This window comes from Oncorhynchus kisutch, linkage group LG15 (assembly GCF_002021735.2).
Source record: "Oncorhynchus kisutch isolate 150728-3 linkage group LG15, Okis_V2, whole genome shotgun sequence".
Classification (NCBI taxonomy): domain Eukaryota; kingdom Metazoa; phylum Chordata; class Actinopteri; order Salmoniformes; family Salmonidae; genus Oncorhynchus; species Oncorhynchus kisutch.
In genome coordinates, this window is record NC_034188.2 from 13,902,369 (window position 1) to 13,929,319 (window position 26,951).

The 26,951-nt window shown below is 46.1% G+C and overlaps 1 protein-coding gene across 1 annotated transcript; it reads right to left on the bottom strand.

Annotated features, from left to right (window-relative positions):
* Positions 1-251: 251 nt before the first annotated feature.
* LOC109904969 (clathrin interactor 1) lies at positions 252-26,951 on the bottom strand. Its single transcript, XM_031789701.1, has 12 exons — positions 26,786-26,951; positions 13,862-13,966; positions 13,620-13,716; positions 12,645-12,753; positions 11,915-12,085; positions 8,554-8,758; positions 7,266-7,488; positions 7,044-7,134; positions 4,464-4,529; positions 4,011-4,330; positions 3,367-3,553; positions 252-2,686 (listed from the first exon to the last, which is right to left on the bottom strand). The coding sequence occupies exons 1-12, from the start codon at positions 26,824-26,826 to the stop codon at positions 2,367-2,369; spliced, it is 1,935 nt and encodes a 644-aa protein (XP_031645561.1). The 5' UTR covers positions 26,827-26,951; the 3' UTR covers positions 252-2,366.

Here is a 26,951-nt window from a genome sequence, read left to right on the forward strand (position 1 = left end):
GCTGCACTGTCTCTCTGTAGGGCTGCACTGTGTCTCTCTGTAGGGCTGCACTGTGTCTCTCTGTAGGGCTGCACTGTGTCTCTCTGTAGGGCTGCACTGTGTCTCTCTGTAGGGCTGCACTGTGTCTCTCTGTAGGGCTGCACTGTGTCTCTCTGTAGGGCTGCACTGTGTGTGTCTGTCTCAGCAGGTTCCAAGGCCATCTAAAAGTTGCCACTAAATTGGTATGAAGTGAAATAAATACTTCGTTAGAAAACTGTAATCAACTGTTTTAATGCCGTAGATAAAAGGATCATGGGACAATCAAACAAAAACATTTTCTCAAGGCTCTTTTCGTTGGTGATGCGTCACTTTTTCTTTTTATACATTTGCATAAACTAGTGTTTTTATTTTATGTAACAATACCACATTACAGAAGATCTCAGAACAATTGTAATAAGTAGAAAAGAAATAAACCAACGAAAGAATAAAACACAACCCCCTAAGGACATCATCTCTTAGAAAAAACAAACAAGAGTTGCTACATTTTGGTCATTTCCAGCAGGTGAAGCCTCAGCTCAGACAGAAGGCTACTGTGTTTTCATCTGTGCAGGGTTGGGGTCAATTCCATTTCAGTCCATTTAGAAAGTAAAACTACATTCAACATTTTCCTTATGAAAAGCATTGAAGAAAACTGGAATATCAGTGTACTTCCAGAATTGAAATGGAATTGACCCAAACTCCTGGAAGAGGACAGCTCTGAAACAGGAGTCTAGTTTACATGTGAGGTACTCGCTGACCTTGTTCAACATGTACCCATTTCCTATATAGTGCACTACTTTTGACCCGAGTCCTATGGGCTCTGGTCGGAAGTAGTGCACTATAAAGTGTATAGGGTGCCATATAAGATGTACGACCCCCCCCCCCCCCCCCAAAAAAGAGAAATCCTCTCCTAGACCTGCACTGTCTGAGAAACCTTTCCTTCAGAGATACACTCCGGGGTGAATTTCCCCCTAAGTACAGAGCTAGGATCAGCTTCCCCACCCCCAATCCTAACCTAAACCACTAGTGGAGGGAAACGCAAAACTGAACCAAGATCAGCATCTAGGGACATCTTCCCCCCTATTCCACGAGGGTCCCAGGGGACAGAGGGAGCAGTAAGAACCACACATACATACATACTGTGCTGTAGACTCCTAACAGTAACGGTCATGAACACTATAGTTGTATCGTCTCTCCGTCTGTCTCCTGTAAGTTATAATGAAGGAAAAAGGCCTCCGTCTCACAGGCACCATGTGCAGTACTTAAAGAACACAGCCTACCAGGAGGTTGTTCCTACATCTACTGATCATCTTATTTGGATGCAAGGGAAAAAAAATATTATAGTTCTTTAAAAAATATATACCCATAAGAAAGGCCACAAAGGAGATCTGTGTTATTGTTACCACAGCTTCTTCAATTAACAACTTTCAATCATCTCATTCATTCACTTATTAAATCCATCCATCAATAAACGATTGATTGATTTGTTAAATGTAATGTTGAACAGAAACTCCACATTTGGAGTGTGGAACGCTGTTATATAAAGTAGGTATTAAAGACCGTCTCCGTGGCAATAGCAACGTCTTGATTGACATCTGGTTCCGTCCAATTGACACCCACCTCTTCACGACGACATCATCATATCATAATCAAGTACTCAATAATTTATTTGTCTGTCGCACCAGTAATATTTACAGCTGTAGGGAAGGGACAGGTCAAGAGAACCTGACATTCTAAAGGAGGTGGATGGGGAGTTATTGGGGTGGGATTATCATATAAAACTATATTTTTGCTACTCTGGACGATTAATTGGTTAAGTAAAGCAAAACCCCCACTGACATTCTCTTGAAGTTTCACCTGGACAATTCCATGGTAACAGAATGGTGCTTTAAAAAGTAATACAAACAACAAACTATTATTGAGAAGTTAGACAAACCATACAAGTTTAAAAGCCGTCCTTGTGCATAGAGTTGTATGGGTTGTTTAACTTTGCAATCATTGGTTTTTGTTTGGCATACATTTTAAAGTGAAAAGTCTCTGCATGATTCTGGCACCGTGTTTTTTGCTCTCAGTTGTGCTCTCCGATTCAAACCTGAACAGCACACAACCATTACTGGACTGAATACACTCTAAAAAGGTACTTGATTGCAAGTTCCAACTGATTAAAAGATGCATACAATCGTGTATATTAATGTCTCTATATATCACTTAAAGGAAAGAAACAGGAAGTGGAGGGGTGACAGTCAGTATTTGATATTTGACAACATTCAAGTACTCTTTGTTTACAGCTCTTTACAATCCTTCATGGACAGTCAGAAACACCCCTTTCCTTCACGGCACATCTTCCCTCACTTCCTGAAGTTGCCGAAATCCGCGAAGGCGTCCACTCCTTGCTTGGGATGATGCTGTACCATGCCAGAACCCATAGACATGGCTGGCATCCTCATGGTCATGTTAGCCTGGGGCATAGCACCCATGTTCATGCCCATTCCCATCATGCCCTGGCTGGGGGCCATGCCCATTCCCATCATGCCCTGGCTGGGGGCCATGCCCATCCCAGCACCGGGGTACATCATGGGAGTTGTAGGGGTTCTGATGGGGGAGGGGGCAAGGCCCATGCCGGCAAATCCCTGCGAGAGCATGTTGACAGGTGGGAGGGGCTGGACTCCTAGAAGACAGAAACAGGAAGAAGTGGAGTCAGAAGACCGCATGACCTCACACACACAGGTTCACATACACTCCACACGGAACAAGTAGTCCCAAGCATCCTTCTATTCCACACGGAACAAGTAGTCCCAAGCATCCTTCTATTCCACACTGAACAAGTAGTCCCAAGCATCCTTCTATTCCACACGGAACAAGTAGTCCCAAGCATCCTTCTATTCCACACTGAACAAGTAGTCCCAAGCATCCTTCTATTCCACACTGAACAAGTAGTCCCAAGCATCCTTCTATTCCACACGGAACAAGTAGTCCCAAGCATCCTTCTATTCCACACGGAACAAGTAGTCCCAAGCATCCTTCTATTCCACACGGAACAAGTAGTCCCAAGCATCCTTCTATTCCACACGGAACAAGTAGTCCCAAGCATCCTTCTATTCCACACGGAACAAGTAGTCCCAAGCATCCTTCTATTCCATTCTGACTGAACCTAAAGCCTTTTGAATTGTCTTGTGACCATCCTGATGAAAAGGAAGAAAGTCCCACACGCTGAGGATCTTGGATACTCCACAAACAGTTGAATGGATCTCAAAGCAACGTTTTGGTCAACAGACATTCAGCAGCGTTTTGAACCCTCTCCAGACAAATACAGTACTATTTCTCTCAGTCTATACCCTGTAGGCTCACCTTGGAGGGTTTTGAGGGTGGGCTGGGCGGGTTTGGGAGGCTGCACGCCGGGTGCCAGGAAGTCCAGACTGATGTTGACCGAGGAGTCAGACCAGGTGGAGGGGATCGCTGACCCCATGGAACCCTGGGTACCCAGCAGGACTTGCTGCTGCTGGGGCTGCAACGGACTGCTCATCACCTGGAAGGGCTGTGTGTGAGTGAGTGAGTGAGTGAGTGAGAGAGAGAGAGAGTGAGAGAGAATTTGGTAGCAAGTTCCAATAGATAGTAATGCGAAGGTACCTATATAATGGTGACATGTGAAGGTTGAACTACAGTCTATAGTAATGTACATAAAAACACATCCCATCTAACCAGAATGAACAGGTTGGGAAGGGGCAGGTTTGATTCATCTGCAAAACTAAGCTTGTATTTTTTAAAGTAGGTCAGGTTTTTAACATGCAAATATCTATGTAAACACAACTTCGTATTAGATTGAATGGTTTTCTAACTCAAACTGGTTCCTTCTCAATGTGTGTTTTTGTCCCTGTCAACCACAGCAGTTACTGTCACTCCTCTCCTTAACAGTGCATCAGGCAAAATATGGACAATTTACAATGTGAATTCATTTACAGTTTGTGTGAACCATGTCTGTCCTATATTCTTACCAGTGATGTGGAATGTGGCATGGTACTGGTCACGTTCTGTGTGCTGGTCATATTGAAGGTGAGGCTCTGAGAGGCAGAGAGAGACTGAGTCTGGACCGGACCCATCAGATCAAACAGGTCAGCTGAGGCTGGAGCCAGGGCAGAGCTGGGAGCCAGGGCAGAGCTGGGAGCCAGGGCAGAGCTGGGAGCCAGGGCAGAGCTGGGAGCCCCAAACAGGTCAGTGTTGCTAGGGGCCAGAGGCTGGGCGAAAGGGGTGGGGACGGGGGCCTGGCCGTCAGGGAAAGCATTCCAGTCCCCAAAATCACTGTTCCCACTAGAGGCTGGAGGAGGAGCAAAGAGAGGAATAAGGTTATAGTGGACTTAAATCTCTCACACACACGCACGTTAGCAGGCTCCTCGTGGCCAGACCTCCTCCCCTCCATCTCTCAGAATATTCTAGTGCTTTAAACTCACCAGGTACTGTGGAGAGGCCGACAGAGGCAGCAGGAGAAGAAAAGTCAGCAAATCCTCCTATCAGGTCTGGAAAGAGACATACCATTTGATTTGTATTGGTCCCGTAACTATACTACTACCCCCCAACCCTCCACGATGTCCCGTAACTATACTACTTCCCCCCCAACCCTCCACGATGTCCCGTAACTACACTACTACCCCCCCAACCCTCCACGATGTCCCGTAACTACACTACTTCCCCCCCAACCCTCCACGATGTCCCGTAACTACACTACTTCCCCCCAACCCTCCACGATGTCCCGTAACTACACTACTTCCCCCCCAACCCTCCACGATGTCCCGTAACTATACTACTTCCCCCCCCAACCCTCCACGATGTCCCGTAACTATACTACTTCCCCCCCCAACCCCCCACGATGTCCCGTAACTATACTACTTCCCCCCCAACCCCCCACGATGTCCCGTAACTATACTACTTCCCCCCCCAACCCCCCACGATGTCCCGTAACTATACTACTTCCCCCCCCAACCCCCCACGATGTCCCGTAACTATACTACTCCCCCCCCCCAACCCCCACGATGTCCCGTAACTATACTACTTCCCCCCCAACCCCCCACGATGTCCCGTAACTATACTACTTCCCCCCCAACCCCCCACGATGTCCCGTAACTATACTACTTCCCCCCCAACCCCCCACGATGTCCCGTAACTATACTACTCCCCCCCCCCAACCCCCCCACGATGTCCCGTAACTATACTACTTCCCCCCCCCAACCCCCCACGATGTCCCGTAACTATACTACTTCCCCCCCCAACCCCCCACGATGTCCCGTAACTATACTACTTCCCCCCCCAACCCCCCACGATGTCCCGTAACTATACTACTTCCCCCCCCAACCCCCCACGATGTCCCGTAACTATACTACTTCCCCCCCCAACCCCCCACGATGTCCCGTAACTATACTACTTCCCCCCCCAACCCCCCACGATGTCCCGTAACTATACTACTTCCCCCCCAACCCCCCACGATGTCCCGTAACTATACTACTTCCCCCCCAACCCCCCACGATGTCCCGTAACTATACTACTTCCCCCCCCCAACCCCCCACGATGTCCCGTAACTATACTACTTCCCCCCCCAACCCCCCACGATGTCCCGTAACTATACTACTTCCCCCCCCAACCCCCCACGATGTCCCGTAACTATACTACTTCCCCCCCAACCCCCCACGATGTCCCGTAACTATACTACTTCCCCCCCAACCCTCCACGATGTCCCGTAACTATACTACTTCCCCCCCAACCCTCCACGATGTCCCGTAACTATACTACTTCCCCCCCCAACCCTCCACGATGTCCCGTAACTATACTACTTCCCCCCCAACCCTCCACGATGTCCCGTAACTATACTACTTCCCCCCCAACCCTCCACGATGTCCCGTAACTATACTACTTCCCCCCCAACCCTCCGAGATGTCCCGTAACTATACTACTTCCCCCCCAACCCTCCGAGATGTCCCGTAACTATACTACTTCCCCCCCAACCCTCCGAGATGTCCCGTAACTATACTACTTCCCCCCCAACCCTCCGAGATGTCCCGTAACTATACTACTTCCCCCCCAACCCTCCACGATGTCCCGTAACTATACTACTTCCCCCCCAACCCTCCGCGATGTCCCGTAACTATACTACTTCCCCCCCAACCCTCCACGATGTCCCGTAACTATACTACTTCCCCCCCAACCCTCCACGATGTCCCGTAACTATACTACTTCCCCCCCAACCCTCCGAGATGTCCCGTAACTATACTACTTCCCCCCCAACCCTCCGAGATGTCCCGTAACTATACTACTTCCCCCCCAACCCTCCGCGATGTCCCGTAACTATACTACTTCCCCCCCAACCCTCCGCGATGTCCCGTAACTATACTACTTCCCCCCCAACCCTCCGCGATGTCCCGTAACTATACTACTTCCCCCCCAACCCTCCACGATGTCCCGTAACTATACTACTTCCCCCCCAACCCTCCACGATGTCCCGTAACTATACTACTTCCCCCCCAACCCTCCACGATGTCCCGTAACTATACTACTTCCCCCCCAACCCTCCACGATGTCCCGTAACTATACTACTTCCCCCCCAACCCTCCACGATGTCCCGTAACTATACTACTTCCCCCCCAACCCTCCACGATGTCCCGTAATTATACTACTTCCCCCCCAACCCTCCACGATGTCCCGTAACTATACTACTTCCCCCCCAACCCTCCACGATGTCCCGTAACTATACTACTTCCCCCCCAACCCTCCACGATGTCCCGTAACTATACTACTTCCCCCCCAACCCTCCACGATGTCCCGTAACTATACTACTTCCCCCCCAACCCTCCACGATGTCCCGTAACTATACTACTTCCCCCCCAACCCTCCACGATGTCCCGTAACTATACTACTTCCCCCCAACCCTCCACGATGTCCCGTAACTATACTACTTCCCCCCCAACCCTCCATGATGTCCCGTAACTATACTACTCCCCCCCCCCCCCCCTCCATGATGTCCTCTCAGTGTGTGTAGTTACCGGTGGCTGCAGGCTGGCTGGGTCCTGTATCTACCATGAATAGGTCAGCCAGACCACTACTGGAGGGCTGAGGTGCTGCTGCGGATGGAGTCTGGAACAGAGAGAAGAAGAGGAGAGATGTGAGTAGAGAGACAGGGAGTGAGACTGCACTGTCCACATCAGATGGCAGCAATAAGCTAGAGTGGACCAGCGTGGACTGAATATGCACGGATGCACACACACCTGTTTGGCAGAGGTATCGGGGCTTTTGTCTCCTGTGTAGTGGGCCGCGGCTCCCAGGGACACAGTTTTGGATGGAATCCCGCCTCTCTTCCTGGTTGCTGTGGTTTCTGTTGCCTGAACAATCTGGACACTCTTGGTCGTCACGGTTTCCTCCTCGTCTTTGAACACCGACCTCCCAGACTGGCCGTTCCGTGACGGGCGACTTCGCTCCTCCTCATTGTCACTACGGAGACCAGAGGACGCAAACCGGGTGAAAAAGACGACAATTTGTTTTGGGGATAGTTCAATTCAAATAGTGTGACTAAAGTATGACAGAACATCAGGATGTTGACATTCTGTAATGTGATATGAGGACAGCGGTTAGCTCTAACATTCTGTAATATGATATGAGGACAGCGGGTAGCTCAAACATTCTGCAATATGATGAGGACAGCGGGATGCTCTAACATTCTGTAATATGATATGAGGAGGACAGCGGGATGCTCTAACATTCTGTAATATGATATGAGGACAGCGGGTAGCTCTAACATTCTGTAATATGATATGAGGAGGACAGCGGGTAGCTCTAACATTCTGTAATATGATATGAGGAGGACAGCGGGTAGCTCTAACATTCTGTAATATGATATGAGGACACCGGGTAGCTCAAACATTCTGTAATATGATATGAGGAGGACAGCGGTAGCTCTAACATTCTGTAATATGATATGAGGAGGACAGCGGGTAGCTCTAGCATTCTGTAATATGATATGAGGAGGACAGCGGGTAGCTCTAGCATTCTGTAATATGATATGAGGACAGCGGGTAGCTCTAACATTCTGTAATATGATATGAGGAGGACAGCGGTAGCTCTAACACTCTGTAATATGATATGAGGAAGACAGCGGGTAGCTCTAACATTCTGTAATATGATATGAGGAGGACAGCGGGTAGCTCTAACATTCTGTAATATGATATGAGGAGGACAGCGGGGAAGCTCTAACATTCTGTAATATGATATGAGGACAGCGGGTAGCTCTAACATTCTGTAATATGATATGAGGAGGACAGCAGGTAGCTCTAACATTCTGTAATATGATATGAGGAGGACAGCGGGAAGCTCTAACATTCTGCAATATGATATGAGGAGGACAGCGGGGAAGCTCTAACTTCTCCCTGTACCTCAGTACTGCCCCCCCCCCCCTCTATTTGAGTCATTAATTTCCTTCCTCTTTCTCTCAATCTCACCCAGTGGAACTCTTCGCTCTCCTAACCTGAATCATGTCTGGTGAGTCGTCTCTTTCCTAACCTGAATCGGTCTGGTGAATCGTCTCTGCTCTGCTTCCTGAACTTGTTGATTGTGTCATCGATGGTGCTGCCGATCTTATCACTGATCTCCCCCAGTTTCTCACTGAAGGGGAACTGGCCTTGGTCTCTCTTCCAGTCCTCATCCCACTTCCCTCTGCTGTTTCCCTCATTACCGCCAGAGCTGCTGGAGTCATAGCGATCACCCGCTGGGGGAGGGGGGAATAGACAGAGAAAGAGAACGGTGAGTTTGTGTTAGAGGCCAATAAGAACAGAAGACACTCCAACGTATACAGCGCATTCGGAAAGAATTCAGACCCCTTGACTTTTTCCACATTTTGTTACAGCGGAATTTTTTAAAAATCAATCATTCATTCAATCTATACACAATACCCTATTCAACTGTTTCGACAACTTGGAATCCACCTGTGGTAATTTCAATTGATTGGAAATTACTTGTAAAGGCACACACCTGTCTATATAAGGTCCTACAGTTGACAGTGTGTCAGATCAAAAACCAAGCCATGAAGTCAAAGGAATTGTCCGTAGAGCTCCGATACAGGATTGTGTCGAGGCACAGATCTGGGGAAGGGTACCAAAATATTTCTGTAGCTTTGAAGGTCCAAGAACACAGTGGCCTCCATTTTTAAATGGAAGAAGTTCCTAGAGCTGGCCACCCGGCCAAACTGAGCAAAGGGGGGAGAAGGGCCTTGGTCAGAGAGGTGACCAAGAACCTGATGGTCACTCTGACAGAGCTCTAGAGTTCCTCTGTGGAGATGGGATCACCTTCCAGAAGGATAATCATATCTGCAGTGCTCCACCAATCTGGCCTTTATGGTAGAGTGGTCAGACAGAAGCCACTCTTCAGTAAAAGGCACATGACAGCCTGCTTGGAGTTTGCCAAAAGGCACCTAAAGGACTCAGACCATGAGAAACAAGATTCTCTGGTCTAATGAAACTAATATTGAATTATTTGGCCTGAATGCCAAGTGTCACCTCTTGAGGAAACCTGGCACCATCCATACAGTGAAGCATGGTGGTGGTAGCATCATGCTGTGGGGATGTTTTTCAATGGCAGGGACTGGGAGACAAGTCAGGATCGAGGGAAAGATGAACAGAGCAAAGTACAAAGAGATCCTTGATGAAAACCTGCTCCAGAGCACTCCGGACCTCAGACTGGGGCGAAGGTTCACCCTCCAACAGGACAACAACCCTAAATACACAGCCAAGACAACGCAGCAGTGGATTCGGGACCAGTCTCTGAATGTACTTGAGTGGCCCAGCCAGGGCCCAGACTTGAACCCAATCCAACATCTCTGGAGAGACCTGAAAATAGCTGTGCAGCGACACTCCCCATCCAACCTGACAGAGTTTGAGAGGATCTGCAGAGAAGAATGGGGGAAACTCCCCAAATACAGGTGTGCCAAGCTTGTAGCGTCCTACCCAAGAAGACTTGTAGCGTCCTACCCAAGAAGACTTGTAGCGTCCTACCCAAGAAGACTTGTAGCGTCCTACCCAAGAAGACTTGTAGCGTCCTACCCAAGAAGACTTGTAGCGTCCTACCCAAGAAGACTTGTAGCGTCCTACCCAAGAAGACTTGTAGCGTCCTACCCAAGAAGACTTGTAGCGTCATACCCAAGAAGACTGGAGGCTGTAATACTTTCCGAATGCCCTGTATGTGTCAGTGAGTGTTTGTGTGTTCTAGATTGACTTACTGTATCTGCTGAACCCTCCCCCCAATACCGTCCTTGGACTTACTGCATCTGCTGAACCCTCCCCCCAATACCGTCCTTGGACTTACTGTATCTGCTGAACCCTCCCCCCAATACCGTCAGAGGACTTACTGTATCTGCTGAACCCTCCCCCCAATACCGTCAGAGGACTTACTGTATCTGCTGAACCCTCCCCCCAATACCGTCAGAGGACTTACTGTATCTGCTGAACCCTCCCCCCAATACCGTCAGAGGACTTACTGTATCTGCTGAACCCTCCCCCCAATACCGTCAGAGGACTTACTGTATCTGCTGAACCCTCCCCCCAATACCGTCAGAGGACTTACTGTATCTGCTGAACCCTCCCCAATACTGTCAGAGGACTTACTGTATCTGCTGAACCCTCCCCCAATGCTATCAGAGGACTTACTGTATCTGCTGAACCCTCCCCCAATGCTATCAGAGGACTTACTGTATCTGCTGAACCCTCCCCCAAAGCTATCAGAGGACTTACTGTATCTGCTGAACCCTCCCCCCAATACCGTCAGAGGACTTACTGTATCTGCTGAACCCTCCCCCCAATACCGTCAGAGGACTTACTGTATCTGCTGAACCCTCCCCCCAATACCGTCAGAGGACTTACTGTATCTGCTGAACCCTCCCCCCAATACCGTCAGAGGACTTACTGTATCTGCTGAATCCTCCCCCCAATACCGTCAGAGGACTTACTGTATCTGCTGAACCCTCCCCCCAATACCGTCAGAGGACTTACTGTATCTGCTGAACCCTCCCCCAATGCTATCAGAGGACTTACTGTATCTGCTGAACCCTCCCCCAATGCTATCAGAGGACTTACTGTATCTGCTGAACCCTCCCCAATACTGTCAGAGGACTTACTGTATCTGCTGAATCCTCCCCCCAATACCGTCAGAGGACTTACTGTATCTGCTGAACCCTCCCCCCAATACCGTCAGAGGACTTACTGTATCTGCTGAACCCTCCCCCAATGCTATCAGAGGACTTACTGTATCTGCTGAACCCTCCCCCAATGCTATCAGAGGACTTACTGTATCTGCTGAACCCTCCCCAATACTGTCAGAGGACTTACTGTATCTGCTGAACCCTCCCCAATACTGTCAGAGGACTTACTGTATCTGCTGAACCCTCCCCCAATGCTATCAGAGGACTTACTGTATCTGCTGAACCCTCCCCCAATGCTATCAGAGGACTTACTGTATCTGCTGAACCCTCCCCCAAAGCTATCAGAGGACTTACTGTATCTGCTGAACCCTCCCCCAATGCTATCAGAGGACTTACTGTATCTGCTGAACCCTCCCCCAATGCTATCAGAGGACTTACTGTATCTGCTGAACCCTCCCCCAATGCTATCAGAGGACTTACTGTATCTGCTGAACCCTCCCCCAATGCTATCAGAGGACTTACTGTATCTGCTGAACCCTCCCCCAATGCTATCAGAGGACTTACTGTATCTGCTGAACCCTCCCCCAATGCTATCAGAGGACTTACTGTATCTGCTGAACCCTCCCCCAATGCTATCAGAGGACTTACTGTATCTGCTGAACCCTCCCCCAATGCTATCAGAGGACTTACTGTATCTGCTGAACCCTCCCCCAATGCTATCAGAGGACTTACTGTATCTGCTGAACCCTCCCCCAATGCTATCAGAGGACACTCCAATGTATTTGTCTTTGTTCTTCTTTGCCTTCTTCCTCTCCTCTCTCAGTCTATCATCATCCTGGATTAGATCCACCATCTCCTTCACCTTCTGCCGCACGTTCACTCCCTGGTCCTTACCGTTCTCATCTACACAGAGGGAGAGGTAGAGAAAAGAGAGATATAGAGAGGTAGCTGAAGGTTATTGGCAAGCTGTTAGTGTTCCATTCCCCTATAAACATGTCTTCTCAACGTGTAGGAAGATGATCAGTGTAATCAGAATGTCAGGTGGGACAACATGTTTCGAGAAGACAAAATGTAGAAGAAGTGTCCACAGTACTGTGTGAATAAAATAAATACAAACGTGTAAAACAGCTTATCAGTCTGGGTTCACAAGGCTAAATGGTGGTAAGGGGAGAGATTTACCTTTCACTTTGTCTGCTATAGGGCAGAGCAGTGTGTGGTGGAGCTGGTTGTGGTTTAAGCAGTTCTTAGTGCACCAGTTCTTCCTGAATGCTACAACACCGACTGAACACTGGTCCTTTCGTCTGGTTCTAAACTAACATTTCATTACAAACTCACACACTGGTGTACTGAGGACAGGCAACAAGCCTTAACATTTAACACAGATTCTACACTACAGTCAAGAGAGAGACAGCCATAGAGTAGGGATTCTGTTTCTATAGTGGCAGCCAGAGAGATCACTCGCCTACGAAGTGGTAGCTCTCTAGAGATCGTAGGTCGTAGATGTGTTCTCTGGCGCTGGTGACAACTCTCTCTGAACCGTTCCTGATGAGGTGGGACAACAACAGCAGAGACTGGGGGAGAAGAGATGGAAAACTATTGTTAGACCTGCTTATGATGGCCCCTCTGAGACTATGACCTGTCATAATAATGACAATCGTTTCTGATGACCTGGGGCAACAACAGAGACTGGGAGAGCAGACCTCAGCCCTCGAGGTCTGGAGTTAAATATCCATGGGTTATGTCTTGGTTGTAAAAAGAAAGGAAGTCACACTATGCTGCCAACCTAACCAAGGTTTACCCATTACAATGTTGGTAACAAAACATTAGGAACACCTGCTCTTTTCATGAAAGACCAACCAGGTGAAAACTATCATCCCTTATTGATGTCACTTGTTAAATCCACTTCAATCTGTGCAGATGAAGGGGAGGAGCCAGGTTACAGATGAAGGGGAGGAGCCAGGTTACAGAAGGATTTGTAAGATTTGGGACATGGGTTGTGTGTGTGTGCCATTCAGAGGGTAATGGGCAAGAAGAAAAGATTGAAGAGCCTTTGAACGGGGTTTGGTAGTAGGTACCGGGTGCACCGCTTTGAGTGTGTCAAGAACTGCAACGCTGATACATACAGTTTCCTGTGTGTATCAAGAATGGTCAACCGGCCAACTTGACAACTGTGGGTAGCATTGGAGTCAACAATGTAGAGTCCATGCGTCAACAAATTGAGGCTGTTCTGAGGGCAAAAGGGGGCAGTGCAACTCAATATTAGGAAGGTGTTCCTAATGTTTTCTCCACTAAGTGTATATACAGGGAGTGACTTACTTTGTCTTTCTACAGTTTATTCAGCAGCTCTACAAACATTTTGGGGTGTGGGTCAGCTCATGCTTTTTACCAGACAATGACAGGTTGTCATGCCTGTGACAGGTTATAGCTCCTCTCTGACCTTGTAGACCCTTCTCCAGTTCTTCTTGTTGTCCCGGAGCATTCTGTTCCAAAGCATGTTTATCACCTCAGGAAACTGCTCATACATAAACGTACATCTGAGGAGAGGGAGAAAGAAAAGAGACACACACACGGAGCAAGAGGTGTATAGGAGTTAGTCAACATGATTCAATCCAAGTAGAACGTTGCAGATACTGTATAAAAGTTGTTGCAATCTAACTTGTGTGTGAACAGCGCCCCTACCTGGAAATCTCTGCCATCTGCTGTCCTGAAGGTCCCCAGGGGTCATCGTTGGTGGCCTCCCTCACCTTAGTCTCCACCTCCGAGTAGTTCATCACCACATTGGTTCTACAGGGGGAGGTAAAGGTAAGAGATATTATGACTCTAATGAAAATAATGATGTCAAACAGGAGACAAAGGAGGGTTTGCACTAGAGTAAAAAAACAAAAACATTGTGTCTTAACAAAAAAGGCACCCTAGACCAAGGCCCCCCCAGACCAAGGCCCCCCCAGACCAAGGCCCCCCCCAGACCAAGGCCCCCCCCAGACCTAGCTTTGGACAGCCTATTTATGGTAACGGTCAAGACACACAGCCTCTATTTACATTAAACTGTTCATTCCTCCTGTTTCTCAAGGAACACAGAGTCAAATAACCCTCATGATATAACGTGGTCCTGTGAGGCTCAGTTGGTAGAGCATGACGCGTGCTACTCCAAGGATAGTGGGTTCGATGCCTGCTGGGGCCACCCATACGTTAATGGGTAAAACTGTCTTCTAAATGACATATTATATTAAATGATTATTAAATGATTATAACATAACCAATCTCTCTCTGAGAAAGTCAAAGGTCAACACAACACTGACACGGGACAGAAATACTCGGTGTGTACACTATGAAAATCGTCGCACAGTCAGGGAAAACCTGTTCGGCAGAAGAGAGAGCAGGGGACAGAAGAGAGAGCAGAGTAGAAGGGGACAGAAGAGAGAGCAGAGTAGAAGGGGACAGAAGAGAGAGCAGAGTAGAAGGGGACAGAAGAGAGAGCAGAGTAGAAGGGGACAGAAGAGAGAGCAGAGTAGAAGGGGACAGGAGAGAGAGCAGAGTAGAAGGGGACAGGAGAGAGAGCAGAGTAGAAGGGGACAGGAGAGAGAGCAGAGTAGAAGGGGACAGGAGAGAGAGCAGAGTAGAAGGGGACAGGAGAGAGAGCAGAGTAGAAGGGGACAGGAGAGAGAGCAGAGTAGAAGGGGACAGGAGAGAGAGCAGAGTAGAAGGGGACAGGAGAGAGAGCAGAGTAGAAGGGGACAGGAGAGAGAGCAGAGTAGAAGGGGACAGGAGAGAGAGCAGAGTAGAAGGGGACAGGAGAGAGAGCAGAGTAGAAGGGGACAGGAGAGAGAGCAGAGTAGAAGGGGACAGGAGAGAGAGCAGAGTAGAAGGGGACAGGAGAGAGAGCAGAGTAGAAGGGGACAGAAGAGAGAGCAGAGTAGAAGGGGACAGAAGAGAGAGCAGAGTAGAAGGGGACAGAAGAGAGAGCAGAGTAGAAGGGGACAGAAGAGAGAGCAGAGTAGAAGGGGACAGAAGAGAGAGCAGAGTAGAAGGGGACAGAAGAGAGAGCAGAGTAGAAGGGGACAGGAGAGAGAGCAGAGTAGAAGGGGACAGGAGAGAGAGCAGAGTAGAAGGGGACAGGAGAGAGAGCAGAGTAGAAGGGGACAGAAGAGAGAGCAGAGTAGAAGGGGACAGAAGAGAGAGCAGAGTAGAAGGGGACAGAAGAGAGAGCAGAGTAGAAGGGGACAGAAGAGAGAGCAGAGTAGAAGGGGACAGAAGAGAGAGCAGAGTAGAAGGGGACAGAAGAGAGAGCAGAGTAGAAGGGGACAGAAGAGAGAGCAGAGTAGAAGGGGACAGAAGAGAGAGCAGAGTAGAAGGGGACAGGAGAGAGAGCAGAGTAGAAGGGGACAGGAGAGAGAGCAGAGTAGAAGGGGACAGGAGAGAGAGCAGAGTAGAAGGGGACAGGAGAGAGAGCAGAGTAGAAGGGGACAGGAGAGAGAGCAGAGTAGAAGGGGACAGAAGAGAGAGCAGAGTAGAAGGGGACAGAAGAGAGAGCAGAGTAGAGGGGACAGAAGAGAGCAATGAAGGTTAAGTGCTTTGCTGAAGGTCGGCTCAGGGATTCACACTACCGACCTTTCGCTTACTGGCCCAACGCTCTTAACCAGACAGACCAAGACAGAGACACAGAGAAAACGTAGGTGGAGTGAGTGGTGGGTGTGGTCGTGGTGAAGGTGAATGAAGGGTGGGTCGCCTCAAGCAGCGTCGTATCAATGTCTCTGCTATACCTATGGTCCATAGAGACTGACTATAGTGTATACTATACAGTTCTACTGGTTCTCCAGGCTTCTATGTAAATGTGTAAACAAACACAAGCTGCAACAGGCAGAATCAGTTATTACCCACCACCACACCCTCCACAATACCCTCCTTGCGCAAGAAACTTAACAAGGTCAAGCAGGTTTAGTGACCTGAAACTCCACTAAGCATGAGCGTTACCAATCAAGGACAGCTGCAGCAACGGAACGCAGTTGCTGAGGCCTAGCATAGGCTACAATAGGCCTACAGTTACCCAGAACAAAGATTATCCACAGTATAGAGGTCAACCGATTAAATCGGAATGGCCGATTAATTAGGGCCAAGTTTTTTTGGACCCCGATTTCTTTTTACACCTTTATTTAATCTTTATTTAACGAGGCAAGAACAGTTAAGAACATGTTCTTATTTTCAATGACGGCCTAGGAACGGTGGGTCAACTGCCTCATTCAGGGGCAGAAAGACACATTTTCACCTTGTCAGCTCGGGGGATTCAATCTTGCAACCTTACAGTTAACTAGTCCAATGCAAGAACAACCTGCCGCTCTCTCGTTGTGGAGACTGCCTGTTACACGAATGCAGTAAACCAAGGTAAGTTGCTAGCTAGCATTAAACTTATCATAATCACTAGTTAACAACACATGGTTGATGATATTACTAGATATTATCTAGCGTGTCCTGTGTTGCATATAATCTGACTGAGCATACAAGCATACAAGTATCTAAGTTTCTGACTGAGCGGTGGTAGGCAGAAGCAGGCGCGTAAACATTCAAACAGCACTTTCGTGCGTCTTGCCAGCAGCTCTTCGTTGTGCGTCAAGCATTGCGCTGTTTATGACTTCAAACCTATCAACTCCCGAGATGAGGCTAGTGTGACCGAAGTGAAATGGCTGGCTAGTTAGCGTGCGCTAATAGCGTTTCAAACTTAACTCGCTCTGAGCCTTGGAGTGGTTGTTTCTCTTGCTCTGCATGGGTAACGCTGCTTCCATGTGGTGGCTGTTGTCGTTGTGTTGCTGGTTCGAGCCCAGGGAGGAGCGAGGAGAGGGACGGAAGCTATACTGTTACACTGGCAATACTAAAGTGCCTATAAGAACTTCCAATAGTCAAAGGTTAATGAAATACAAATGGTATAGAGGGAAATATTGAAGACTCATGTTAAAAGGAACCACCAGCTGTCATATGTTCTCATGTTCTGAGCAAGGAACTTAAACATTAGCTTTCTTACATGGCACATATTGCACTTTTACGTTCTTCTCCAAAACTTAGTTTTTGCACTATTTAAACCAAATTGAACATGTTTCATTATCTACTTGAGGCTAAATTGATTTTATTGATGTATTATATTAAGTGTTAATTCAGTATTGTTGTCATTATTACATGTTATATATCTCAAAAAATAAAGGGAACACTAAAATAACACATCCTAGATCTGAATGAATGAAATATTCTTATTAAATACTTTTAAAAACAAATAAATAAATAAATAAATATATATATATATATATATATATATATAATAAAATCATAATCGGTCGACCTCAAAAGTATATACTGACTTCCTCTCAGCTCGGACACAAACCCCACGGAGCACCGACACAGCTCGGACACAACCCCACGGAGCACGACCCAGCTCGGACACAACCCCACGGAGCACCGACTCAGCTCGGACACAACCCCACGGAGCACCGACTCAACTCGGACACAACCCCACGGAGCACGACCCAGCTCGGACACAACCCCACGGAGCACGACCCAGCTCGGACACAACCCCACGGAGCACGACCCAGCTCGGACACAACCCCACGGAGCACGACCCAGCTCGGACACAACCCCACGGAGCACGACTCAGCTCAGACACAACCCCACGGAGCACGACCCAGCTCGGACACAACCCCACGGAGCACGACTCAGCTCAGACACAACCCCACGGAGCACGACCCAGCTCGGACACAACCCCACGGAGCAGGAGGCAGTAAAGTCTGTCAGTTTTTCCCTCCCTTATGGCTAAAGTTTTAATTTAGAGAGGGTAAGCTGATCTTAGATCTGTGCCTACAACTTCTACCCAGAGCTAGGAGAAGGTGCATAGACTTAGCATTGCAGAGGGCTGAAGGCATAGAGCAGGTAAAGGGGAACCTCCACTCACTGTGCCCTGCCACATCACCCCCGGCCCCCTTCCCCTCACTGTCAGACAGACAGAGCAGCATTGACACACAGCTGAGAGGAGAGGACACACCCTGCGCGGTTCTGGAGTCAGAGCCTAAAGTACTGTAGTTGACAGTGACGGTTGTAATGTTGTAATCAAAGTTATAAATAGTATGGCTCTAAAAGACTGGGAAACAGCTAGTTGGTGCAAACGGCCATTCAAATAGCCTGTGAGTTGTTCAATTATAGACTGTAGCATGTCTGCCTGGGGATACAGGCCTAGAAGGCTTTTTCACTATGTTTCAAAGAGTTTAGACTACATTGTGTACTATCCAGCCCAATACTGTAGTTATACAATATTGGTTTCCCTCTCTGTGCCTTGTGTGACTGGGTTACCATAATGCCATATTTGCATGTGTCATGACGTTGGCCTGGGGGTAGGTTTATGACAGTCATAAATACCTCTTCCCCCCTGTTCTCTCTCTCTACCCTACTGATGTTACATTGGCAAAACCCTTGGTTAACATAGAGATTCTGAGAACATCAGAAGGTGGGGGGAAATGAACTATATTCTGGTAATCCGACCAATTGAACATATGTGGTGGTACTTAATGAGACATTCTCATCAATGATAAGGTGACAAATTCTACAGTGGAAAGTCTACACATCAGAGTTATCGGATTCACATGAAATTGTTAAATTTAAATGTTTGAATATTAAATTATTTGTGATGGGATGAAATGTGATTTTAGCTTCTAAAATGTGAGATTTGGGTTTTCATAAGGTAGGGCTCTGCTCAATCAGTGGCCTGCCCCTGTGAAGGGACATGGGCTATAAAACTTGTCAAACACACCCCTCTCCCTTCCTATATAAAGCCTTGACGACAATATAACCTCCTGTTCCGAGGATGTGAGGACGACGGTCCGATGTCAGAATGGTTCAGATAATAACTACAGAACGAAGCCAACATCAGCGTGAGCTTTGGTTGCGAATGGTATGAACTTTGAACTCTTATTCACTACAGAAGTGATACCTCCTAGCCGTTGAGTTAGCAACAGCCGCTGCAAACGAGGGTTAGGAAGGAACAGACAGGGTTATCCCGTCTATCACACAACGACGTTACTACAACGTATCCAATTGACCACCAGAGACATTCTTCAAAGGACTCGGTTGGGCAACACGGCCTTCCATCTACCACCAACCTACCGATGCGCAGCTCAGAGTAAATATTTAATGCATTTTCCTTTTCCAAATGGGCGGTAATTTAGAATGCATAAGATATTGTATTTACGATAGAGACATCGCTTCTCCCTTTGTTCCTCAGTCTTCCCGCTCCTTCACTCAAACCCAGCCCTTTTTGTGTAACCAGCTGTCATATCTGTTCCGCCTGCTAGGGACATTTTCCTTTATGACGTAATTTGTAATCAAGTTGATTAATTATGTGTATGTGTAATTCTGTGTGATTAGTTAGGTATTTAGTAAATAAATAATTAAACCCAATTTTGTATTGCTGATTCAACTTGTTAGCCAGGGTTCGTGCAGATAACCAAGATTTTACATCTTTCAGATGAGACTGAATTAAGGTGACAATTAATATTGACTGCTATTGATGTAAAATATTACTAGGTATTTAAGAGTTTATTCGGAAGATAACAGCTCTATAAATATTATTTTGTGGTGCCCCGACTAACTAATTACATGATTAGCTCAATACGGATAAATTATTTTATAGAATAGCATGTCATATCACTTAATCCGGCATAGCCAAAGACACGACACATGCAACTTCATAATCAAATATGATTCGTTAAACTTCTCAACAACGCAGAGAGAGAAAGAAAATAGAGAAATAAAACACGTAAACAATAAAAGTAATAATAAATACACACTGAGTAAAAGTGTGTTCCCTGACCGGGAATCAATAGGATCATTAATACCGTCATGTTTGCATGGGTGACGCCACAGGCACTACCATACAGAGTGAGTGATATAGCCAAGCACTTTCAGTAGACTTGCTTAGCTGTCTTGTGTGAGGAGAGAACTACCTCTGGCTCACATTATCAACTTGATCAAATGGAAGCCTCTGATCTTCTCTATGTGTGTGTGTGTAGGTGTGTGTGCGTGTGCGTGTGCGTGTGTGTGTGTGTGTGTGTGTGTGTAAAATCACACAATATGGCAAAGGCTTCTGTTTCGTTGCAAGTCTGTCTAATTCACACACACCCATTTCCTTCCTCCTATGACAAGTCCAAATAAAGTCTTTAGGACTATTTATTCAGCATTGTATCAATTTGTCCATGTGACCGCCGGGAGGACTTGGAAACAAGAATTGCCAGTTTCTTAATTTAGTTTTAGGCCTCTAGATATCCTCCACAGTGAGCCAGCATTCAGACAGCCTTTCAAGGAGATTCCATGTTGCTTTTGTGGAATAGACCTCCACTGATGGGTGTTGCCCACTCACTCACAAAGTCTCCACTCAAGGCCCTTAGAACTCTGGGCCTCATTTCTCATAGCGTTTAGATAGTTGGAACCTTCTTACGATGAGTCTTTAGTAGCCAAGGTGTTTCCCCAGAGCTTTCGCTAGTAACATGGCTCTTAAAAACCGTTGTACATCTTATGAGTGATCCAGACCAATTGTAGAGCAGCCAAAGTGCATCGTTAGGTACTTTATTCACAGAACGCCTCCGCAAAACATAGAATCCAGGTCAGAACAAAGTTGACTACAAAGTTGCAAAAGTATTTGCAATTGTTTTTGCAAACAAGTGAAGGATAATATGATGCTTCAAATGAAATCCAAGATGACTTCATTAAAAGATAGAGGCTACATGGGGTTATAATGGCCATTTCATGTTCAATTAAATGAGTTCCCATTTTGCAACTAAGCTACTGTCAAATATTTTGCCTCAATGTGTTATGTGTGTCAACATGTGTCCAATCTGTCATTTAATTAATTATTATTGGGTAAGCATAATAAGTTACCTCAATAGTGTATTTGCAGCCATAGGTGGTAATATCTCTCTAGGAGCTGATCCGTCATCAGTATTGTGCAATAATTTTAATGTTAAGGTAAAATTTGAATGGAGAAATCTGATCAGAGAGAATTGCAGTTCTTTGGATCCTATTAGTGTCAACACATGGTTTAGTGACACACTTAGTGACCGTTCTCTCTACGTGCGTGTTTGGGAAACACTTAAAAAGTTGTCTCATAAATAATGACTCATCAGGTATGATCATTGTAATGCTTAAGTTACATTACAACTGGGAAACAAGGCCCGGGTCCTCTACAACACACTAAAACCACTGACTTCAATACAACAGGGAAACAAGGCCCGGGTCCTCTACAACACACTAAAACCACTGACTTCAATACAACAGGGAAACAAGGCCCGGGTCCTCTACAACACACTAAAACCACTGACTTCAATACAACAGGGAAACAAGGCCCGGGTCCTCTACAACACACTAAAACCACTGACTTCAATACAACAGGGAGGAAACGGAGTCCCAACTCTACTTCCTTCACCCATTACAACGCAAAGCCCAGTCCTCTTCCTGCTTGCTCTTTCTCTTCCTGACCCTCTCGCTGTACCTCTGCCCCCCTCCCTTTCTCTCTGAAGAGGTCACCCAGTAGGGGAGACTAGCAGAGGGGACTTGACTTTTAGCAGGAATGCATTCTTGGACAGGGACTGTGTGCTCCTGCTGTTGCCACAGCTTGCCAAACCAACCGTTAAAGCTTTGAAGTGGAGATTGCGCAATCCCACTACTTCCCACATCTCTACAGTAGGCCTGTGTGTGTGTGTGTGTGTGTGTGTGTGTGTTGCATGGCCTCTCAGGTCATTACTCAGCAGGGACTAGGACAGTAAATTATACAAGAGGAGGACAAAAGACGACAATAAGCCGGTTAAACCAGGTGTGGCTCTCACTCAGAGGTGGAAACATTCAGCCATTCATGCAATACTTTAGTTTCAATCTCTGCTGACAGCGACTGTACAGGTTTAGGCTAATGTTTAGGCTAGTGTAGGGTGTACTATCCATGGTAGTATAGGGTGTGTCCCAAATGCGACCAGTATTTAAACTTGCACATCCTCATCTGCACATAAATCACTCCAGTGTAAAATGTCTAAATTGTAATTACTTTGTCACTATTGGACTATTTATTGCCTAACCTCCTTACTTCATTTGCACACACTGTATACAGATGTTTCTATTGCATTATTGACTGTACGTTTGTTTATCCCATATCCTCTGTTTGTGTCACACTGCTTTGCTTTATCTTGGCCGGGTCGCAGTTGTAAATGAGAACTTGTTCTCAACTAGCCTACCTGGTTAAATAAAGGTGTTCTCAACTAGCCTACCTGGTTAAATAAAGGTGTTCTCAACTAGCCTACCTGGTTAAATAAAGGTGTTCTCAACTAGCCTACCTGGTTCAATAAAGGTGTTCTCAACTAGCCTACCTGGTTAAATAAAGGTGTTCTCAACTAGCCTACCTGGTTAAATAAAGGTGTTCTCAACTAGCCTACCTGGTTAAATAAAGGTGTTCTCAACTAGCCTACCTGGTTAAATAAAGGTGTTCTCAACTAGCCTACCTGGTTCAATAAAGGTGTTCTCAACTAGCCTACCTGGTTAAATAAAGGTGTTCTCAACTAGCCTACCTGGTTAAATAAAGGTGTTCTCAACTAGCCTACCTGGTTAAATAAAGGTGTTCTCAACTAGCCTACCTGGTTAAATAAAGGTGTTCTCAACTAGCCTACCTGGTTCAATAAAGGTGTTCTCAACTAGCCTACCTGGTTCAATAAAGGTGTTCTCAACTAGCCTACCTGGTTAAATAAAGGTGTTCTCAACTAGCCTACCTGGTTCAATAAAGGTGTTCTCAACTAGCCTACCTGGTTCAATAAAGGTGTTCTCAACTAGCCTACCTGGTTAAATAAAGGTGTTCTCAACTAGCCTACCTGGTTAAATAAAGGTGTTCTCAACTAGCCTACCTGGTTAAATAAAGGTGTTCTCAACTAGCCTACCTGGTTCAATAAAGGTGTTCTCAACTAGCCTACCTGGTTCAATAAAGGTGTTCTCAACTAGCCTACCTGGTTAAATAAAGGTGTTCTCAACTAGCCTACCTGGTTAAATAAAGGTGTTCTCAACTAGCCTACCTGGTTAAATAAAGGTGTTCTCAACTAGCCTACCTGGTTAAATAAAGGTGTTCTCAACTAGCCTACCTGGTTCAATAAAGGTGTTCTCAACTAGCCTACCTGGTTCAATAAAGGTGTTCTCAACTAGCCTACCTGGTTCAATAAAGGTGTTCTCAACTAGCCTACCTGGTTCAATAAAGGTGTTCTCAACTAGCCTACCTGGTTAAATAAAGGTGTTCTCAACTAGCCTACCTGGTTAAATAAAGGTGTTCTCAACTAGCCTACCTGGTTAAATAAAGGTGTTCTCAACTAGCCTACCTGGTTAAATAAAGGTGTTCTCAACTAGCCTACCTGGTTAAATAAAGGTGTTGTCAACTAGCCTACCTGGTTAAATAAAGGTGTTGTCAACTAGCCTACCTGGTTAAATAAAGGTGTTCTCAACTAGCCTACCTGGTTAAATAAAGGTGTTGTCAACTAGCCTACCTGGTTAAATAAAGGTGTTCTCAACTAGCCTACCTGGTTAAATAAAGGTGTTCTCAACTAGCCTACCTGGTTAAATAAAGGTGTTGTCAACTAGCCTACCTGGTTAAATAAAGGTGTTCTCAACTAGCCTACCTGGTTAAATAAAGGTGTTCTCAACTAGCCTACCTGGTTAAATAAAGGTGTTCTCAACTAGCCTACCTGGTTAAATAAAGGTGTTGTCAACTAGCCTACCTGGTTAAATAAAGGTGTTCTCAACTAGCCTACCTGGTTAAATAAAGGTGTTCTCAACTAGCCTACCTGGTTAAATAAAGGTGTTCTCAACTAGCCTACCTGGTTAAATAAAGGTGTTCTCAACTAGCCTACCTGGTTAAATAAAGGTGTTCTCAACTAGCCTACCTGGTTAAATAAAGGTGTTCTCAACTAGACTACCTGGTTCAATAAAGGTGTTCTCAACTAGCCTACCTGGTTCAATAAAGGTGTTCTCAACTAGCCTACCTGGTTCAATAAAGGTGTTCTCAACTAGCCTACCTGGTTAAATAAAGGTGTTCTCAACTAGCCTACCTGGTTAAATAAAGGTGTTCTCAACTAGCCTACCTGGTTAAATAAAGGTGTTCTCAACTAGCCTACCTGGTTAAATAAAGGTGTTCTCAACTAGCCTACCTGGTTAAATAAAGGTGTTCTCAACTAGCCTACCTGGTTAAATAAAGGTGTTCTCAACTAGCCTACCTGGTTAAATAAAGGTGTTCTCAACTAGCCTACCTGGTTAAATAAAGGTGTTCTCAACTAGCCTACCTGGTTAAATAAAGGTGTTCTCAACTAGCCTACCTGGTTAAATAAAGGTGTTCTCAACTAGCCTACCTGGTTAAATAAAGGTGTTCTCAACTAGCCTACCTGGTTAAATAAAGGTGTTCTCAACTAGCCTACCTGGTTAAATAAAGGTGTTCTCAACTAGCCTACCTGGTTAAATAAAGGTGTTCTCAACTAGCCTACCTGGTTAAATAAAGGTGTTCTCAACTGGCCTACCTGGTTAAATAAAGGTGTTCTCAACTGGCCTACCTGGTTAAATAAAGGTGTTCTCAACTAGCCTACCTGGTTAAATAAAGGTGTTCTCAACTAGCCTACCTGGTTAAATAAAGGTGTTCTCAACTAGCCTACCTGGTTAAATAAAGGTGTTCTCAACTAGCCTACCTGGTTAAATAAAGGTGAATTAAAATGAATAAATAATGACCTTTATTTTGAATCCAGATACTCTAGCTAATAGGGCAGTGACAGCAATGTCTTCACAACGCAACTGTATGCAGCGTGACATTGCCTCTTAATTGTGCAATCTATTGTTGCATTCAGCAAGTCATTGTTTATCACAGAGTCATACATTACAACACTGTATTGTACTGTATCAACAGTCACTCTGGTTGATCATGGTCTGGGCTCCACCTTTCTGCTTCTGCATGCAAGGTACCTCCATTTTGCAAATGCAAAAGGCCCATATCAGATATACACTACAGTCAAATATATTGTACTTGTTTTGATAATTTAGCCTATAGTATACTTAAGCAATGAGGCCCGAGGAGGTGTGGTATATGGTCAATATGCCACGACTATGGTCTGAATTAAGCGCTACGCAACGCAGAGTGCCTGGATACAGCCCTTAACCGTGGTATATTGGCCTGAATTACGCGCTACGCAACGCAGAGTGCCTGGATACAGCCCTTAGCCGTGGTATATTGGCCTGAATTACGCGCTACGCAACGCAGAGTGCCTGGATACAGCCCTTAACCGTGGTATATTGGCCTGAACTACGCGCTACGCAACGCAGAGTGCCTGGATACAGCCCCTAACCGTGGTATATTGGCCTGAACTACGCGCTACGCAACGCAGAGTGCCTGGATACAGCCCTTAACCGTGGTATATTGGCCTGAACTACGCACTACGCAACGCAGAGTGCCTGGATACAGCCCTTAACCGTGGTATATTGGCCTTATCACAAACCCTCACGGTGCCTTATTGCTATTATAAAACTGGCTGCCAACGTAATTACAGCAGTAAAAATAAATGTTTTGTTATTCCCGTGGTATACCACAGCTGTAAGACAAATCAGCATCCAGGGCTCGAACCACCCAGCTTATAATAAGTATACAGGTAGCTAGGCAGAAGATGAGTTATCCAGGTGTTCTAGGTTTACTTAGATTATCCTATACTCTAAAAAACAGCAACAAAAACGAATACATTATAGTCAAGTCAACTGAGCTGTGGCAGCTTTGATAGACCTGTGACATGAGAAAAGCTAAATGTTCTGGTTGTTATGCTAGATACTTTCACACCCGGAAGTTGGATTGTCAGAATATATCGAGTTAGCATTCAAGGCCTTTGGCACAACTAACAGTAGCTACAATTACAAACAAATGTACCCTCACGTAAGTATACGTGTGGTTTTTTGATCTGGCTAACTACCTAGTTCAGTTAGTTAGCTAACCAAAAAAATAACTGACAAGTGGCGGTCAAGCTGATAAGAAAAGAGACCCAAGACAACGTTAAATATTGGCCAATGGGAACTCTGAAAATATGAGGTCAAATCATGACGTCAAATCATGGCGTCAGTGATCTTCAGGTCGAAAAGTCGGAGCTCTAGAAAGAGGCCCGAGATGAATCGAGTTCCCGTTAATCGATTTTCCCAGTCGGAGCTCGTTTTTCCCTGTTCCCATTTGTTTTGAACACACAAAAAACGGAGATAATCCGAATTCCCATTTGTTTTTAACCCAGCATAAATTTACTCTAGGTAATTAGCTAACTAGCTAACGTTAGCCATCTCAACTTTCTAAGGCAGTAAACGCGGCTAGAAAGTTGAGTTATCAATCGCTCGTCGGATAGTTCAAGACGAGATTAAAATGGGAATATAGTCGAATGGCAAAAAAGTTGAATTTGTCCTGTGTTTGATTGTCACAACTTTCTATTGAAGCTAACTGGCTAACTAGCTTCCTGCTGCTACGTGACGTCAAAGTGTTGGGTACGTGTCTCTTTCAAATAGGTACACTCAAGAGTTTAGCTCGGATAGAGTGAGAATACTTACGCTTTATCAACCAATTCCCGGACTTTCCACATGTTCATCATCTTGGCTCTCTACAGCGGGGCTGTCCGCCTCAGTAACCGTATTCCAAGCTCTCAAAACCCGATAGAGCGGAGCGCTGTCACCGAAATCAAACCTTGAACCAAAGACAGTGTACAGTATTTCTTCA